This window comes from Orbicella franksi, chromosome 4 (genome assembly GCF_964199315.1).
Source record: "Orbicella franksi chromosome 4, jaOrbFran1.1, whole genome shotgun sequence".
NCBI lineage: Eukaryota > Metazoa > Cnidaria > Anthozoa > Scleractinia > Merulinidae > Orbicella > Orbicella franksi.
Genome location: NC_138148.1, coordinates 9,198,757 through 9,217,812, shown reverse-complemented (window position 1 = coordinate 9,217,812; position 19,056 = coordinate 9,198,757). Strand labels below are relative to the sequence as shown.

Below are 19,056 nucleotides of genomic sequence, written 5' to 3'. Positions count from 1 at the left end.
AATGAACGAGAGCATCGTTGACACAGTTTACATTTCGTTAAATATTAAAAACAACATTCGTAAGTGCGATATGGTGTCATTGGTTGATGATGGCTGCAAGGGCTGTTCCCTCTGCTCGTCATAATTAAATATAATTTTTATCATTGTATATAATAATGACATAATTATAGATCAATTTTTGAAGCGATTATTACTTAATCATCAAATTACCAGATCAGCTATTGCTGGTTATTAGCTTAGTATAATTATTATTAGATTTTATATTATTATTTTTGAACATTCTTTTTCAAATTGTTTCTTTTTTCTTTTTTTATTTTGTGACCCCAAACCGTTGACGCGTTAACAAGGTTTCTATCTATAAAGGGCTAAACTTACTTTTCAGTTTATGTTGATCAGACTTAGCGATGGTGGATCTAGGGGTGCCCCCCTTATTTGGGATACAAAGGAAAAAAAAAACGCAGAAGGAAGAAAAGCCGGCAGGGCAAGCAAAACACCCCCCACCCCCCGCCCCGCCCCGCTTAGCTCAAGGTCTAGACCCGTCACTGATGCTACATTTATAGTGAGTTTTGTGGCCCTAGCTTTCATAAGTCTCCAGTAGCCCAATGGTAAATCCATCAATTATTCATCTTAACTAATATGTTTTACGTGTTCAGTTTGATAAAATGTCAATTGTCCTTCATTACCAGTATTTTGAAGGGAACCATGATAGTAACTCGATACGATTAAATCACGTGGCTTTTCCAGTGAAAGCACATAGCGTAATGTTGTGGCCGATGTCTTGGAATGGAAACGTGGCCTTTCGACTGGAGTTATATGGCTGCGAATCAGGTCAGTCTTATACCATTGTTTCTCTAAAAGGGGGCGTTATGTTTCTGTGACGAAGTCAAACTAAACTACAGCTCAGTCAAAGCAACAAACTCGTGCCTTTGCAAATACCTTTAGATTTAAAATTCAACCGGAAAAGATCTATGGGTAAACTTAAGCTTGAATTTCCGCCTGAAAGAGGTCGTATCGTCAAACATATCAGACGATACATAAAATGTACAAAAATATATATTACTCTTACAAAGACTAGTTGGGCTAGAGTATTTTAGGTGATTCTGTTTATTTTTGACAACCATATATGTTCTAAACTTCGCACTGGTTGAGCAGCAGTCTTATATTGGCAAAATCGATCACGGCCACATATTAAAGAAGAAGAAGAATTTCCGAGCGCTGGAAATCCAAAGGTTTGACATACACTTGAAAAAAGTCGGTTTTTCAAGTATCACCTTAAGCAATTCTTTTTTCTCTTCTCCCGTTTTACCCTTCCATGACCCTTCTCGGCTTTCCTCGGTTTTGTTTTAGTTCTTCTTATTTTTAAGTTTTAATCCCATATAATTGTAATATGTGATACGTTAATTTTTTGACCAGTTGGAAATTGCCTAAAATTGGTAGAACCAGCCACTCGAAAAGATCTAATGTCTCTTGCCAGTATTAGTTCGCTAAATCGTAAAAATGGAGGGAGCACGTACGAAAATGGTGAATAAAATCAGCAATTACCCATTTAGGACCATTTACTTCGCTCGCGCGTCATAACCTAGTCTCCTCCGCAGCCGTTATTAGGATCGTCACGCGAGAAGAGAAGCGAGTAGCGTTGCGTGAAGACCCTGATAACGGCTGCGGAGGAGACTAGTCATAACCGGGCTGGGTCAGTTCTAGACTTTTAGTTTAAGAGATTTTGGTAAAAAATATTAACAATTGCTCCGCCAAGGCACAAAGTTACAAATAAAATGGGAAAGAAGGATTTCCATCAAAGTATTTTTAGGAGGTAAACGTTTTTCTGCTTATTTTGATTTCAGATTATTACTTCGTTGCGTGGTTGATGCTAGCTGAAACACCATATACAGTTGACTCCTTAGCATCCTGGTCTGACCCTTATCATTTGAGTACAATGGTAGGAGACGTGGAGGATCGGGTAAAGACCAGAACTTTAAATTACATTGACGATAAAAGGAAAAGATACAGTAACCTTGTGTTTAACCCGTTAAGCTTGGCTCGCGTAGTCCGAGTTTGTTCTGATGCTGGCTAGGGTTCTTGTATCGCGTTCTTTGGTGAGACACTTTCTTCTCACGGTGCGTCTCTGACACCCTGGTGTATAAATGGGTACCGGCAAACTATCAGAGCAATCTAAGGAGATATTAAGGCCAATCAAGTTATGTAAGTTTAGAATATAGCTGTTGTATACCCGCTCTTGGACCTGTTCGTGCATTATGCATGGCTGGCAATTATAGAGCAGTATGTCCCGGATGTTTTTACTTCAGAGCAATCACCGACCCTTGTCAGTATGTAAATAGTTTCGAAATAGAAGATGTTGTTCCTGGGTTTTCTGAGAAAATAATGCACTTTTGAGGTCAAGAAAACTGCTGAATGTACTTGTGTTCCGCTCGTACGTCCACTAGCAGTTTTTCTGAACCTAAAGCGTGCATTATTTTGTTAGAGAACATGGAAAACATGTTCTATTTGGTATCGAGAAGTAATACTCCTTGACGCCTAACGCTGTAGAAACCAGAGTCCAGCGCCAGCACTAGTGAACAATCTGTCCTCACCAATCTTCAAGATTACGGCGGAATTTATACCTCTGCCGATGCAATGAAGGCCTCTTCTTTTAGTACACGTTTTTCCTCACGATAACAATCAAACAAAAACTCAGATATGCCAGCAAAACAGAGATTTATTAACGGCTTTAGCTGGACTTTATGATTGAAAGTGTAAGATCAAACGCAATTCCCAAAGCTATGAAAGTAGACATTGCGGTGAAATTAATACTTGAAGTGCTTTAAGTGGATGCCGAAACAGTCATTTGGACTCATTAAATCTAGTTCTTTTTTCTTTTTCCTCTGTACTACTTGTAGGTGAGCGAGGTACTCAAAGACGCCCCTGGGTTTTTAAGTATTCAAGTTAAACATTTTAGGTAAGACAAAATGAAAAAAAAGGTATTTAAAGATATGCTGCAGTCGGTAGATCCAAAGCGAATGCGAAGTGCTTCTGGCTGCCAGCATCCAACATGAAATAGTGCGAGTCTTTTTGGCTGCTTGTGACATAACCTGAGTTGGCAATTACACTGGCGGTGATGTTGACGATGATTTTGATGATGATGATGATGATGATGATAACGACGATAATGATAATGATGATGAAGGTGGTCATTATCAGCAGCAACAGCATCATCTTTAACATGGACGTCAATCAATATCGGTGACATTTTGTTCCCAGTCATTATACGTTTTCTATCTTTTTTCTCTTTCCGTTTTCGCTGCTTTAGACCACGCTGTGCCATTCTTGTCTTCTTGCTTTCCCCTCCTAACGTTTTTCCGTTTTTCTAGCCCACGGGAGTCCCCTGAAGATAGAGCACTTCTGACGGCTGAGGTCGTGATCGAATGCCTTCGAACCAGACAATCAAGCCTTGTTTCTAGGCTCAAAGAAAAAATGGCGTCGGGGGAAACAATGTTCAATTCCAGATACTTTGAGCTGCAATACACAGGTAAGAACACAGAGTTAAGTTTGTTGGCCAAACTGACAAGGTATAACTACCAGTTCGAATGAGAGGAGGACCTCCTTCGATCTTAGGCATCCTGACTAGCTGGAGAACCTAAAGCGCAATTGTCATACTGTGTAATATTTTATAGAGCATAATTCGTAAGTATATCTCTTCGAATCATTAATAACGAGGAATGAAGAAGCTGTTAATTCGATACTTTTGATATTGCATTTGGCTAAAGTCGCCAGCTGTAAATTTCCATATTAAACAAATATATTGGGTTCACGATTTATTTCTCTTTAGGATAATTTCCTCGGCTAAAGGTCGCGAGTTTACTGGCCAAGACATGCCGAGTAAAGATCTTTAAGCGTTTATTTAATTGTGGCATGTGTATGATATGTATGATTCCATGGGTGTTATCATATACTCTCTTTAAATGTAATGTTATTGTAGTATAAGTGTGAAGCCTTGGAGCCGAATGGCTCATAGCTGCCGGGGCGTATCCGGGTTTCTGTGGCATGAAGTGGCTAGGAGTATTTCTACTCCCCCTGGACGGGATACTAGTCCATCGTAGGTCACTCCCCCGCAATTTGCTAGGTTTCCACAACAATTCGCCGGTACCCATTAATACTCCTGGGTGGAGACAGGCACTGTGAGAGTTACGTGTCTTGCCAAGAACACAACACAGTGTCCCCGGCCAGGGTTTGAACCCGGACTGCTCGCTCCGGGAACGAGCGCACTAACCATGAGGCCACCACGCCTCCCACGTTATTGTAGTATGGTGTTTGTAAAATAATGTACTTATTAGGTACGTAGTACCTTTGCAATTTGCGCATTTTGAATTAATCTACAATGTCTACTTCTATAAAGAAAATAATTCTTCATGATTCGGCTGTGTAGAATGCTTGCTTGCCTTTCCTTTCTTCTCCAGCTGACCAACGAAATTTCCTTGCCAATGTCTCCCTGAATCTCTCGAAAAACTTACAAGGTGCGAAGGAAATACTGCCAGACCAGTCATATGTCATTGAAGTAAGGATTGCTTCACTGAAATTCAATTCATCCCTGGCACAGCATCGGGCTTTGGAATTCAAATGGGAACTTTCCACAGTAGATGAAGGCACTGGACAATTCTCTCCATTCATTATCCTCTCAGACAATCGATCGAACATAACAGTCAACTCCCGAGAGATTGCTGTGGGATTTACCTATGTCCGTGTATCTGCCACACCCAAGTCCACAAATGGAGCCATCGATTACGACTTTGGCTTTATTCGAATACTTCCTAGTTTAGGGGCCAAAATCGCTGGACCAAAGAAGGCGTTCAAAGGGGGTGGTCCTATCGAGCTACACACAATTACCCACGGTGAACTGCAAGATTCCTTTGGGAGTAAGGCGCCAAATGTGACATTTGCATGGTCTTGTGGAGAAGACAACACCACCACATCCAACGCGTCCTTGGAGTATGACTTACCTTTCAACAACCGCACGAGCACCAAGGGATGTTTTGGCTACGATCCTGGTATTTCACATTCCACCAGTGAGCAAAAACTATTCATAAATCCCAACTTTATGGTAGCCAAGCGTACGTATGTATTGCAAGTGTTGGTGTCCCAAGGAAGCAGATCTGTGAAAGCTTCTCACAGGATATACATCGACAAGAACATTTCTCTTACAATAAAGTAAGAATAACGTTATTTTATTATGTGAAACACAGCTCAAACTACATCTACGCCTTATAGTGACATAATCAACTAATCATGTCATCGACGATCTTTCTCTAGAAAATTAAGAATATCCTCTAAAGTGTGTCAGTGTAGCTTTCTTTGGGAGAAAGACACCAACAACATGTGTACGCTATAAAAATTGATTTAAATGCTCAAAAAGCTTAAGCCTAGCTGGATGCGAGATGCAAGGATTCATGCAACGTCCTTAGCAACTTTTGTCGATAATATTTGAGTTTTGATACTTAATTGGCACACACAAAATTTGTCACCATCAGAGTGTAGAGTGATGACGTCAATGTTAGGTGGGTCATCAACACTTGAATTTTGGCTTCAAAGAAACAAAACTACTAACAGCTTGACTATCTTTCCTTTAGATGTATCTCAAACTGTGAACAAAAAGTTAGCACGCAGAAAAAACTGGCACTCCAGACGCAATGTATAGGAATGTCTTGTCCTTTCCTCACAAACTATCACTGGTCTCTTTACGTCGATCTTCATAATGGCTCTGACTATTCTTGGAAGGAGATTGAGAACCTAGACAACATTTCTACAACTTCTTTAACGGGTCCAAGTTTAGTGATAAAAGGAGGATACATGCTACAAAACCAGAGAGCACTGCTACGGAACAAAACTTACAAAATCCAAGTTGTTGCTTGGTTAGACGAAGACAATTACGAAAAAGAGAGTTACATTTTCCATACGAATGTTCCACCCTACACTCCAGATAAGAATGCGGGATGCTTTGTGGATCCTAAGCGAGGGGAAGCCATCGCAACCAAGTTCACCGTTCAATGCGTCAACTGGACCGACTCTGACTTGCCTATCAGTTACCAGTTTTCTCACGAAACGCAATTCGGCGTTGTAGTTTTTCACACAGGACGACAACCCAACGGGACAACGGAGTTACCAATGGGCAAGCAGGAGTCAAACTACTCCCTTCATTTACGGTTGGAAATCATAGATTCGTTTGGTGATTACACCGCAGTATATATCACTGTTCAGGTAATATACTTTTTTTTTTTTTCAAACACCACTCGTGTTGATTTTAAAATCGCATGTCAGTAATGAATTGAATTAAAGCATTTTTTTATAAGGGCATTAAGTGAGGAAACTACTCCGTTCCAGGCACGAATTGCTTCGAAATCTCCAAGAAAATATGAACGCAATAGATGCGGCGGTCATCTCATCAGTGCATTAAACGTAGGATTGACCTAGACATGTTAGTCTCAGAGTGGCGCTTTCTGCCCAGGAGCGTGAATGGGTACCAGAGATTTTCTGTAGATAGCCTTTCTTAAATTGATTTAAAGTGGCAAATTCGGTTACGTAACATTTTTCTCAGAACCGCGTGGAATGAGCTTCTTTGGACGTTGGTTAACTCCGTAAAATCGGCGGTAATCAATGCTGAAAAAATCGAAATACAGAAAACAGCAACTCTGACGGTTTTTTAAACACACAAAAAGGGTCAAATACGTTAGCTTAGTAAGGAAATGTTCCGTAGCATTTGAATGTATTACTATACAGCGCTTGTTTTTCGTCAAAAGCCTTTTTCTCCCCTTACTTTTCTGTGCCTTTACCAACTGAAAGAGCAAAAGCTTTTCTCTTCATTAGTGCCCACGCTAACTTTCAACTCTCCTTATAAAGCGCACACGAACTCTTGAAGTTCAGTAAACTTTTGTCTCATCAGGTTACACCGCCCGATGCTTCAAGTATGACGGAAGCTCAAGGAGAACTGGATAACCTTTTCCAATCTGGGAACGTAAACAAAGCCATGCAGATGGCATTTGCAGTGCTCTCTGCGAATAAAGACACAGGGGATGCACACTCGGTAAGCTCATCGGACGTTGCAATTCCTTAATATTTCACGCTAAATAAACTTCCCGAAATTTAAAACTTGACGAACCGGATCTCACGATTGCTTTGCTTGATCGATTTCATTTGAATGGTCTCCCGCCGGTGTCTCTCCAGAGACGTAAAAGTTAAAATCACATTTCATGGCATAGGAGGTCATTACTGTTAAGCAACTGCACACATTTGAGTAGTCCACACTAGAGTCTCATCCAAAGACTGAAACGTTACAACTACTTTAAACAGCTCTCGTTTGAACGGTCAGATATAAGTGTTTTATCCAGACCAAAACGCAGTAAAATAAGCAACATTCAGCATCATATATTTTTTTTTAACTGAAATCTAAGTGATGGTAACATATCAAGGCTTCAGCAACACACTTGTAATATTCTAGTGGACCAGACTGGAGACAGGGGAAGATATACAATAAGGCCATTGTTTTGTTCCTCAGTTCAAAAGTTCTCTGATCGACAAGATGGAAAATGTTCAGATTGGTAGTGTAGAGCAGGCGACATTAGTCGTGGGAGTTCTTGCCATGGCCACGGAGGACGAAAACGGCATATCTGGCGATTCTCAGGTAAAAAGAATTAATGATATCTTGTAGCAAGAACGGTGCTATGCATGGGTAAATTCTCACGAAATAGAATCAATTGAAAGTTAAAAGAAGATCAAATTATTACACGCAGGTCAGATTATCGTTTCTAAATACGACAGCCCCACCTCATCATATTCCACATCGTGTCATTTCGGTGCGCCTCTTTAACACATAACGTGAGTTTGCCGGTTGAACTATATTTCGTAATTCAGTTTCAAAATATTATGATTTGTATGCTGTATGGCAAAAATTGCCATCGATCCAACAGCGTTTCTCATCATAGGTCTCTAACCATACATCTCACACTTAAGTGTCAGTGGCCTCAAAATTGATACTCTTACAAAATTTCACGATACTCTTTTCATTTCTGATATTTAGTTCGTACCAACACCATTTTTTATGATTGGTAAGGTCACGTGACACGTTCACGCGAAGGGCTTATTTGGGCCGTACCGTTGATGTTTTAAAATACATTTCTGGAATCTACTAGATATATGCGCCCAACAAAGATACGACATAGCAAAGAAGAAAGTATCTTTCTCAAACTCATTAATAATTCATCAAGTTAAGACAAAGTAAATCACAACCGTGAAGGAGGTTTGGGTACCCGGTTTTAATTAGCATAGATTTTGACGATTTTACTTCTCCGTTTACTCCTTAGTTTTTGTTTCGATTGGGAAGACATATCAAACGCTCGATGCAGTGTTCCATTGACTATCCAAACACCTCGAATTTCGTCAAAAGTACTCCGCTGCGTGTCGTATTTTCAATTCTCTTCTCGGTGTTTGGATATCCCGATGAAACACTGTCTCTCGTGTTTGATATATTACTTCTCCAATATCAAGCGATTTGATGCATGTATGGAGAGTACAGCCATTCAATAAGACAGTATATTGCACCAGATATTGAAAACGTTTTTATATCCATAGGAAAAGGCATTGAACTTGCTAGGAAACACGGTGAACTTCATTTCATCTAAAATGTCTAACGGATCCATGGACGCGGACTTGGTACAGAGTGTAGGTACCAGTCTGTTCAGTGGAATCGGTAACGTACTAAGCGCAGCGTCTAGTGAAGCTGGGACTGACGGTGAGGAATCGGGAGAAGACGAAGAAGCCCAACTGGAGGAGGATCAAGCCGACAGCGAAGCAATGAAGGAGAAAGTGAGTGATGCATTTATTTATTTTTTTTTTTTTACAGTACACTTGTTGCTGCAGATATTGTTGCAGTTGTGTTATTCTTGGTCAGATAGCATTTGCATTTCGACCATGCGTTCGAGGCTAGTTTCAAACGTAAGATAACTGGTTAAACAATTTCTGGTAGCATTTTGCTATGATTAGTTAATTTATTTTTATGCTGGGTTTTTAACTGTTCTGCATACAATAATATGAACTTTCTTTTCAGGCGTTAAAAATGTCTGTTAAGCAATACAGAGTTTACCAATGTAGCAAGACGTTTGCAACTTTCTTTAACTGAACTCAGAAAGCCAAAAAGCCAAGCAGTACGTGCCTAGTGAAAATCAATCGTTAATATGTGAGTTCTCACTGTTTGTAACGGTAAACAACGCTATACTCTGCTAGAGTGTCATTTCATTTTTGACCATTGTCTTTCCAACAGAGCAAGGAGAGGGCACAAAATGCTTTGAATCTTGTTTCACAAGTGGGAGATAGCCTGCTATCAACGAAAGCAGTTGGAGAGGAGCCTACTGTGTTCAAAACAAAGTCCTTGGAAGTTTTGTTAGATCGCCAGCGTAGCGCCGATATGGGAGGCAAGAAGCTTGGAGAAGGATCCAGTGGAGTGGCCCTACCTTCTGGTAACTCGCTCTTTTCCAACAATGAGCAGTCGGCGCCCGAAGCTGTTGACTCCCAGGTATGATGCACCACCGAAAGTTACACAATCCTTAATTTTAATTGTTAGTTTGAAATTCGGCATGATTTGTTAAAGGAGATCAATCATGGCATTTTGAGTTACTTTTGCCAAGTACAAAAGTACCTTTAAATTGAAGAAAACCTGAAAATAATACTTTGCCAAGGTAGCAAAACACCAAAGAGATAATTTTAAACCATAAAGCAGCAAGGATGGTTTAGGATGGAGAACGTTAGTACGGATTACAAACGACGAGCTTGACGAATTAAGGCTGGACTTTTGAAGATGCGCAAATCGTGAAGTAGCTGCTTTAAAAGCAAACGAGACTCCGTTGCGACCAGCAGTCTTGAAGGACTACCTCTCAAATATTCCATCTTTTTAAGTCATATCTACTTCATTTTGCTTAGATGTTGGCGTTCAAAAAGAACCCATTCACATGGGATAAAAGTGCTCAAACAGTCAAGTCTTCAGTGCTTGACTTCAAGCTCAAGGCTAGCGGTGGCGACACTTTGAACATCTCAGGACTTCCTGAACCTGTGGAACTCTTCATACCCATTGCCAGCAAAGAACAATCCTCTGAAAACGACAATAGCTCCGCTGAAAGTTTGTTCATGAAACCAAGCAACGGAACTTCAAATATTCGCTACCACAGGTTTTTGGTTTCATCTCACGACGTCCTCGTGACAATACAAATAAAGCCCGAGAAAGGTGTGACCATGGACGTGTTTGTCAACTACAAAACAAAGCCCACTCCTCACAGTAACGTCTTCAATACAACCATTCCAAACTTTTCGACGTGTACAAATATGACACGGACTTCTTCCGACAATCTAAACTGTTCCTCAGATCCTTACACATTCTCATTTTCGAGTCGCATTTCTGGGCACACTGGTACTCACTTCCTTGGAATTCGATACATTAAGAAAAATACCAAAGCCAGTAACATTGATGCAAGACGAAAGAGACGATCTTGTGGTCCACACCATCGACGGGGTAAAAGGTCCTGCGTTGATGTCAAAGATGCCCCCACCACTCCTCCCCCGACGCCAATGATTATTATACCAACCTACAACTCTTCCACAGACGCTAATTATTCACTGAGCATTTCGGTCAGCGGTTGTCTCTACTGGTCCGAATCAAAAGAAAAGTGGACGAGTGAAGGATGCCGGGTAAGACGGTATTTACCGAATTTGCTCTTACTTTTAAGGACGTTACACAATGCCGGAAACTTATAAGAGATAGTCGATCTCAGGTATAAATCTTCCATCCTAAACGCTAAACCGATTTGTTCCTCGGTGTTCTCACTTTTAACTCCTTGGTCGCACTTTGTAAATAGCCAACTGGTCAACCTCCCGCCAGCTAAAATTCTTCACAAGTCTTTTTATTGAGTGTATGTTCGGTTTTCTCCACTTTCTTTATTCATAGTGTCTACAACATAGTGAGCACAGCATCGACGAATCCACCAATCCTTTTAAGTGTTCTAGTGGTACTACATAAAGAAAATTATTTATTTTAATTTAGTTACTCATTACTTATAGATCACTTCTCTGCAACAGACCTGGTGCAACAAAATCCATCATTCAATAGGTGGACCACCACAATAACGCCGAGTAAAATTGTCTAGATGTATGGGTCTACTAGCATCCTAAATTCGGCACATCCAGTCAAAGTAAGGAGATTACGTTTCACGCCAAAGAGGGAAAAATTAACTAGAGAATATTTTTTCTTACTGTATCAGGGAAGTTACCGGGGCGGGGTTTAACCAGGCTGTTGTAAAGGAAGACGTTAGAGAGGATTTCGTTATTTGGAACCACTGACGATTTGGTTCCTGTTTGCGCATGATCAATTCTCTTACAGGTCGGACCAAAGTCAAACTCCAAGCAGTTGCATTGCCTTTGCACCCATCTGTCCGCATTCGGAGGCGATTTCTTCGTGGCTCCAAATCCCATAGATTTCGATAAAGTGTTTGCAGCATTTGGCAATCTGGCCGAGACGGGAAATTTTGTCGTGTTATCGACAGTATGTGTTATCCTTGGCTTGTATGTACTAGGTCTCGTACTGGCCAAGAGAGAAGACAAACGAGATGAACTAAGAGTGAGTACACTTGTAATTGATTATTTGCATTTCTTTCAGTCATAATATATTTCAATAAGTCGTTCTTAAAATGATGACAGAAACTGTTCTATTAAGCCTGCAGAAGTCCATAGATTTCTGTAATGTTGTGGCTTAGAATCTGCCGACGTCTTCTCTTCGCCAGCTTGAGAATTTGAAAAGCATCCAAACTTGCTCCTAAAAAAGTACATAAATCTGAGCCGACTAGGTGACTCACGTTTTCACTCCTACAGTGTTGCCATATTGCACATATTCCGTTTCAGATTGTTGTTAACAGTGTTGCGCATCAAACTAAGTCAGTCTCTTTACTCAGGTCTTTGGCGCCTCTCAACTCGTGCAAAATTGGCGAGTGTCTGTTTAAAATTAGCATTTAGTTTAAAATAAAAATCAACCGAATGAAAGTAACCCACTCGTGACATGTATAGGAAACCCAATTATAATTGGCAATGAAATGTTTGGTTCCAGGACATCTTATTTTGCCGGCTGGGGTTCGACCGCTTGCTCTAGCACGTAGGAAGTCACCGAAACAAAATTGCCATTCAAGCCTGAGAAAACATCCAGAGGAATCAGGCAAGAACTAGAAAAAAAAGCAACCGTTTTACATGGACGGAGCAAGATGAAACGTGACCACGCCACAAAACAAAGGCCATACCCCATGCGAAATTACTCTTCAAAAGGTTTTCAGAGTTTTTAAAATTGTTTCAAAATAGTAACGTTTAGTCATTTTGTCTCGTTAGGTTGTGGCAAACGTTCTGATCAACGAGAATGAAGGAGAAAGCCAGTACAGCATCTCTATACAAACCGGTATGTGGCGCGCCAATGGAACCTCCGCGAATGTGGGTTTGGCCATTTATGGAAGCCAGGGAAACACGGAAGATATTACTCTGACTGATCCACACGCAGAAAAGATCTTCTTTTCCCGAGGAAGTATCAATAACTTCACCCTTTGCCTTCCGGAGTCACTCGGTTCGCTGGAGAAGATACGCATTTGGCATGACAACAGTGGCAACAATCCATCTTGGTTCTTGATGCAGGTGGTGATCGTAGATCTTGCTACTGGAGAGAAAGTGCATTTTGTTGCCAACAGGTACAATAGCTTACATTTCTCATATTCTCAACTTCAGTCCACAAACGTTCAAGTCTAGTGGCGTTACTCAAGTCCGTGTATTGCTTATTAGTATATACCACACAAGTGAAAAGTGCTTTTCGCGCGCTCTGATTGGTTAACTCGGAGGTGATTAGCAAGTACTATTCACCTCTGAGCAGCCGGCGCGAGAGATTTTAAAATTCCGACCGCTTGTCACACATAAAATGGCGTTTTGGTACGCTAATTATTCAGCTTGTGTGGTATATACTAAAACAATTATTCGCCTCAGTGTCGGTGAAAGTGATGGATATTTACCTCCACTTCGGTGGAGTTGGTAGTAGTAATCGGTTTTGCAATTTTCGTACCCAAGTAGCAACAGACAGAGACGCTTCAGGGATATTTGCAAAACACAGTTATCAGTATGGACTTTAATTATTATGGGTTTTTTTTTTGGGGGGGGGGTGGGGGCGTCAAATATTCAACGCCCCTGAAGCACAGTATGAGTTAAGACACTTCTCATTGTTCTCGCGGATTAAATGTCACGACTAATGCGACTACCATGGCTGTTGTAGTGATAAAATAACGGTCTCGCGCAATGATCTTTTTGAAACAAAACAAGTCCAGAGTTTTATATTGCCTATATACGAAATATACGAAATCAGGAGGAAATGCATACATATGACAAATACAAAGATCTAAATTATTATTCCAAATTGAAAGGGCTAGCTTGCTGCCCTAAATTTTCCATTCTATGCTTGGTAATAGAAATTTGGGTCAAAAGAGATGCTTTTGCCAGTATTGGGTCTACACCATCAAACCTGATATTCGACACATATTTATTGCTTTCAGATGGATAGCAGTAGAGAAGGAAGATGGAAACTTGGATCTAGAGTTACAAGTCGCTAGCAAGAAAGAGATTTCAGGATTCAAAAACTTGTTCTACGCTAGGACAGCTACAAAACTTGGAGAGAAGCATCTATGGCTGTCACTTTTTACCAGACCGCCGCATAACCCGTTCACGCGGGCTCAACGCCTGGCATGCTGTATTTCGATTCTCTTTGCGGCCATGGTAACCAATGCCATGTTCTACAACTTTGGTACACCGCCAGGCGATGCTGTACAGGTGGGACCCTTGAAAGTGAGCCTCACACAGATCAAGATCGGCATCCAAAGCAGCATAATAGCCATTCCTGTCAATGTGCTTGTCGTTACTATCTTCAGGCAGTTAAAAGCGCGAGATGCAGGTAAGCCCGAAGGAGGGGGAGGTAAAAGTCAAGGGTGTCTCCCGCACTGGTTCCTCTTCGTTGGTTGGTTTATCTGCACAATGGCAACGCTGGCCTCTGCTGCGTTTGTTGTGTTTTACAGTCTCATGTGGGGCGCAGAAACCTCTAACGAATGGCTTGTGTCTGTTATGGTGTCCTTCTTTCAAGATGCGATTGTCATGCAACCAATGAAGGTTCTCCTGGTTGCATCTATCTTGTCAATCTTAGTCAAAAAGCCACCAGAGCAGGAAAAAGTCATGGGAAACGCTGTCCAGAGAAACGCGGCAGGAGAAGTCATTACTCTTGATCAAGCAGAACTCGAGAGGGCACGCAAGTTTAGAAGCAGTCTTGTTCAAGTTGGGCGTAAAGTAGTGGAGTTCGTACTTTTCGGAATATTTATTACTCTCATGATGGTTGTGTGTTATGGCAACAGAGGAGTTGAAAGATTTATGGTCACTCAGTCCATGGACGACTTATTTCAGACGTTTAGCAAGGTAAGATATGAAAGAAACAATATAAGGCGGTTTGTCATTTAATCTAACCAGTGAGATCAAAGAGGTTGTACACCAAAACAAACTAGTCATGTTTTATTCGAGAGGGGAGTGAGAGGGGTTTTCCGCATTAGAACGCACTCATTAGTGGCATAGGAAATCCGCAGTTGGAAAAATAATGCCACCATTGGTCTTTGTTAAGGAGCACTGCACGGAGACAGTGGGTTAACCCTCCTTTGTTATATTAGGGAGCTTACGCAAACCACGACGGCAACGGCAACGAAAACGCCGTCAAACAAACGTTTTAATGAACAGAACAATAATTGTGCACGTGCGTTATAAATCTTTGTACATTTCTTTGCCGTCCTCTGCAAAACAACAACGTGAAATGACCAAGTTTTGGGTATTTTTAAGAACTTGAGCCACGACGGCTAATTTTTCGTATTTTCTTCCAAAATTATTTGCTGGCGTTACATCTTTAGTTTGAGTAGGGTTTTAGACCGCTCGGCTTGCAGAACAGTTCTAGATAATTGCGAAATTCGAAGGTAAAATTTAAGTCCATTTTCTCCAGCCGTCGTCCTTGACATTGCTTAAGCTTCCTAATAATAGAAAACGAATGTCCTAAGAATTACACGGGCCTTGCTCAAGCGTGCGAGCGTGCCGTGTGCGTGCGTTCACCTTATTCACTGTTTTCCCGTGGAGGGTCACAAATGTTCGTGAAAGGAAAGTACTGTAATTCTTTCGATTGATGTTGGAAACCTCTGAGCAACTCTATGGAAAATATGTGGTTCTCACAAAGTCTTCCTTAGTTACAATCTTTTACAAGTATTGTTCCTTTTACAGTAACCCTTTCCATTTGTTTTATTCGTAATAACGAGACATTTTCTACGAAACAATACTTAAGATGCATCTCTACTTAGGAGGCCCGGCCAATTAGAAGTTAGTGCCAGGTTATTTGCCTTCGCTCAATTCAGTTCTTGAAAATAGCCGCCTTCATCAACCGGGATGGCGTTAGCTGCTTACAAACAAACACATCTCCTTTGCTCTTTTAGGTAAACAATGTCCCGTCGTTCTGGAAGTGGTCGAAGAAAGTTCTAGTGCCCAACCTTTACAATGTCGACTGGTACAACGGCCGCCCTTTTCAATACGAAGAAGGATTCCTTAGCAACCGTGCAGCTTTCTTGGTTGGTATGCCGAGAATGCGACAGTTACGAGTCAAAACAGGTCAGTACGACTTTTAGGTTCGGATTCTGTCCTAGAAGTAAATTAGGCGTTCACTCAAGACTGCTCTTCTCACGGTGATCAGGTCTCTTATTCCATTTGGGCTTGTTTAGGTGTAAAAGCAGTTAATATGGCCATGTTTAGCTGGGCAGACGACTAATGCGTCTCTGACATATGATGCGACTAACAATTACTACGTCTAGTTAAATACGAGACACATAAATCCCGTCTGACCAAAAACGTCATTGTGTGATTAACTATTGGACGCTTGATTACAAATGTTAGCTGAGCGAATGTTATGTCTGATGTGTCTCGTGTTTATGCCCACGAATTATACTTCTTTGGTTATTTTCAGCTGACCTGTTATGCGTCATAACTTCCGTATTTGCCTAGTTGCATAATACGTCTAAGATAGTTAATTTTCTGAGACGGCCAATATTAGGTTTTTTAAACCCCAAATCACAAGAAGTTGAAAGGGCACAGATCGCAACTGGAGCAAAAGGTCTGAAGCATGTACGCCCTCGCTGAAATGCCTTGGTTGAGCAAAGAAAAGAAACTTACCTATTCACATCCCGAGAAGAATAGAAATGGCGCAAAAAAGATTATTGCCTCTGTACATGTGAAGTAAGAGAAAATTTTAAGTGTATACCGAATTCGAAGAATCAAACTGATGCATTCAGTCCGCTCTTCATCTTTAGTTTCAAAACTGTAGACAGCTTTGAATTGAGCGTTTCTAGGAAAAAACAAAGAAAGCAACTGATGTTAGTTTTCATTTAATCGATTAAAACTATATTGATCCATGTCCTGCTGCTCTTGATCAACAGAGAAAAACTGCTCAATTGTGAAGAATGAGCCCATCCTGGCAAGACAATTCTCGAGATGCGTTCCATTCTACACCGGTGAGGCGGAAAATGTGTCTCCATACAACAGACCAGGATGGATTCCGGTCCAAAACGTCAGTGTCTTCTACTCAGACTTTGAACTCGACAAGGAGTGCCCCAGACCTTGGCGCTATCGGAGACCCGACGATCTTCAGTTGAGACCGTACGGTGGCCAGATGGCCACGTTTGTAGGAGGTGGTTACATAGCCGACCTTGGATACAATTCTCGCACTGCACTAAAGGTTATCGGGGTGTTAGAAAATGATGACTGGATTGATGACCGAACGGTTGCAATTTTTACGGAATTCACCATTTTTGAACCTTCTAGCTCGCTCTTTTCTACGATTAAACTACTATTTGAAAGGTCCCCGACCGGTGGATCGAATGTCGCGATGACGATAAAGACCCTTTCTCTCTACGCTCCGCCCGATTTCCGATCAACATTCCAGATTTGTCAGCTTCTGCTCATGATTGTTCTCATCGTTTTCTTCTTTGCTGAGATCGGAAAACTTCGTCGCGAAAAATGCTCATACTTCATACAGATATGGAACTGGCTGGAACTTCTGCAGATCACTAGCACCATTTGCTCCTTGGTGTTCTTCTTCCTCAAAGAGTCGCGAACGAGCCAGTACGTGAAGAAACTTCAGGAGAATCCCTTCGAGACGTCAAGCACCGACAATATTGAATACTTATCTGATATGGAGACCTACGTGCTTGCTTTCGTTCTCTTCATAATCACAATAAAGTTTTTGAGGCTCATCAAGTTTAATCGCCACGTTTGTCAAGTCATGGGAACGTTGCAGCGAGCAGCCACGCAAGTTTTGTCCTTCATGATGGTGTTCGTTACGATTCTATTAGCCTACACCCAAGTTGGGTTTTTGGTGTTTTCATCGAATGTCGATGCGTATAGGTCCTTTTACAGCTGTTTGCGTGCCATGTTGCTGTTGCTTTTTGGAGGTGACATGCGCTTCCAAGAGCTGAAGTCCACCAGCAGATATATTACACCGGTATTTGTATTCGGTTATCTGTCTTCCATGGCGATGGTTCTTTTGAATATGTTTCTCGCCATCTTGAATGACTCTTACTACGAAGTCAAGAACGTTGAAGCTGGTGATTCGTTTGCTGATGCAGAATTGGGAGCATTCATGGCTGATTACACCAAGGAAAAGATCAGCAAACTCAAAGACGAAACCTTTGAGCTTATAGAAGGCACGATTGAGAGCCTCATAAGCTTTGTACGGAGTAAAAAGCGACAGCATGAGCATGAAGAGGAGTTTCCTCCAGAGAAGGTGGAGCCCGTAGGTGGAAAGATCCAACTGGCTTCGTTTGATTCTATGGAGGACATTGGAAGCTACGAGGACGAGGATGTGGAAGATGAAACCCATCCTCTTTCAAAGGCAGCATCCCTGAAGAGTATGGTTGACTATAGTGTATCACTCACCGATCTTAAAGAAACCATTCTGCAGATTGGCAGAGAAATGCGCCAATCCTTGACGTCTCTTAGATCGGCCGTGAGCAATCACTCACTTAACCAACTATCATCACGGTGTGACTATACCCTTTCCCTTGACTTACTCGCAGATGACGACGAAACATTGAACTGTCAACACAAGCCGTCGCCTTACTTTTCTGCATTTGGAAGTTACCTCGAAGACATTTGGCAAAAAGAAGAAGAAAGAAGAAAGAAGGAAAGAAAGAAGAAACGAAAGAAAGATCGCCACTATCGCCACTACAAACGAAGACAGAAGCTTGCTAAGATCGACAATTACGAGAGACGCCACATGCTTAGGCCAGCGGTTCAACGCGAGGCGGTTGTAACGTTTTGGTGAAATTAAACTAAATTTATACAACCATATTTTATTCATAAAAGCTTGAACGTTTAGACTAGAGGTGACGAATGGTGAAACCAGTGACTCGCGGAGGTGCCTAGTCTCCGAGACTCATCACGAAAGATTCCCAGATTTTGAGATCTGATCCAAAGTTTCGGAGACCCAAGATCGTTTAAATACCATTCGCAATCCTTAATACTAGTAAAAGCTAGTAGAAAATATATATAATTATAAACGAAATATGATTTCTGTTTTCATAAAATAATATAATACAGAAAGTAGGATCGCTTCAATTCATTATCAAAGAAGTGAAATAAGAGTGATCGAATCAGATCGCCCACGTACGTGCAAAATTACAGATTAAATAACTAAATAAACCTTCATACCGCGTGTTGGTGATCAAAGTTATTGTACTTGTGACTTAAATCTTAGGTCCACAAAAGACCAGTGTATGACATTTGCAGCCTGCAGAGTACAGAACGCAGAATGCAGACTTTTAAACTTACATTGTATTCTCAAGTATTCTCATTTCCATTACCGAGAGCTAACCGTAAACAGGCTAACCTGAGCGTTATTCAGGCATACCTCTGCAGTCTGCAAATGTCATACACCGCCAAAAGACT

General features: G+C 41.2%; 1 protein-coding gene across 1 annotated transcript; it reads left to right on the top strand.

Moving 5' to 3' along the window:
* The first annotated feature begins 773 nt into the window (after positions 1–773).
* LOC145485494 (polycystin-1-like protein 2) lies at positions 774–18,433 on the top strand. Its single transcript, XM_081464157.1, has 17 exons — positions 774–828; positions 1,414–1,521; positions 1,842–1,957; positions 2,895–2,953; positions 3,366–3,523; positions 4,452–5,199; positions 5,619–6,246; positions 6,929–7,069; positions 7,541–7,666; positions 8,614–8,847; positions 9,302–9,553; positions 9,958–10,719; positions 11,408–11,644; positions 12,400–12,749; positions 13,599–14,505; positions 15,555–15,726; positions 16,548–18,433. Exons 1-17 carry the CDS (start codon positions 774–776, stop codon positions 18,431–18,433), a joined length of 6,939 nt encoding a protein of 2,312 aa, XP_081320283.1.
* Positions 18,434–19,056: the final 623 nt, after the last annotated feature.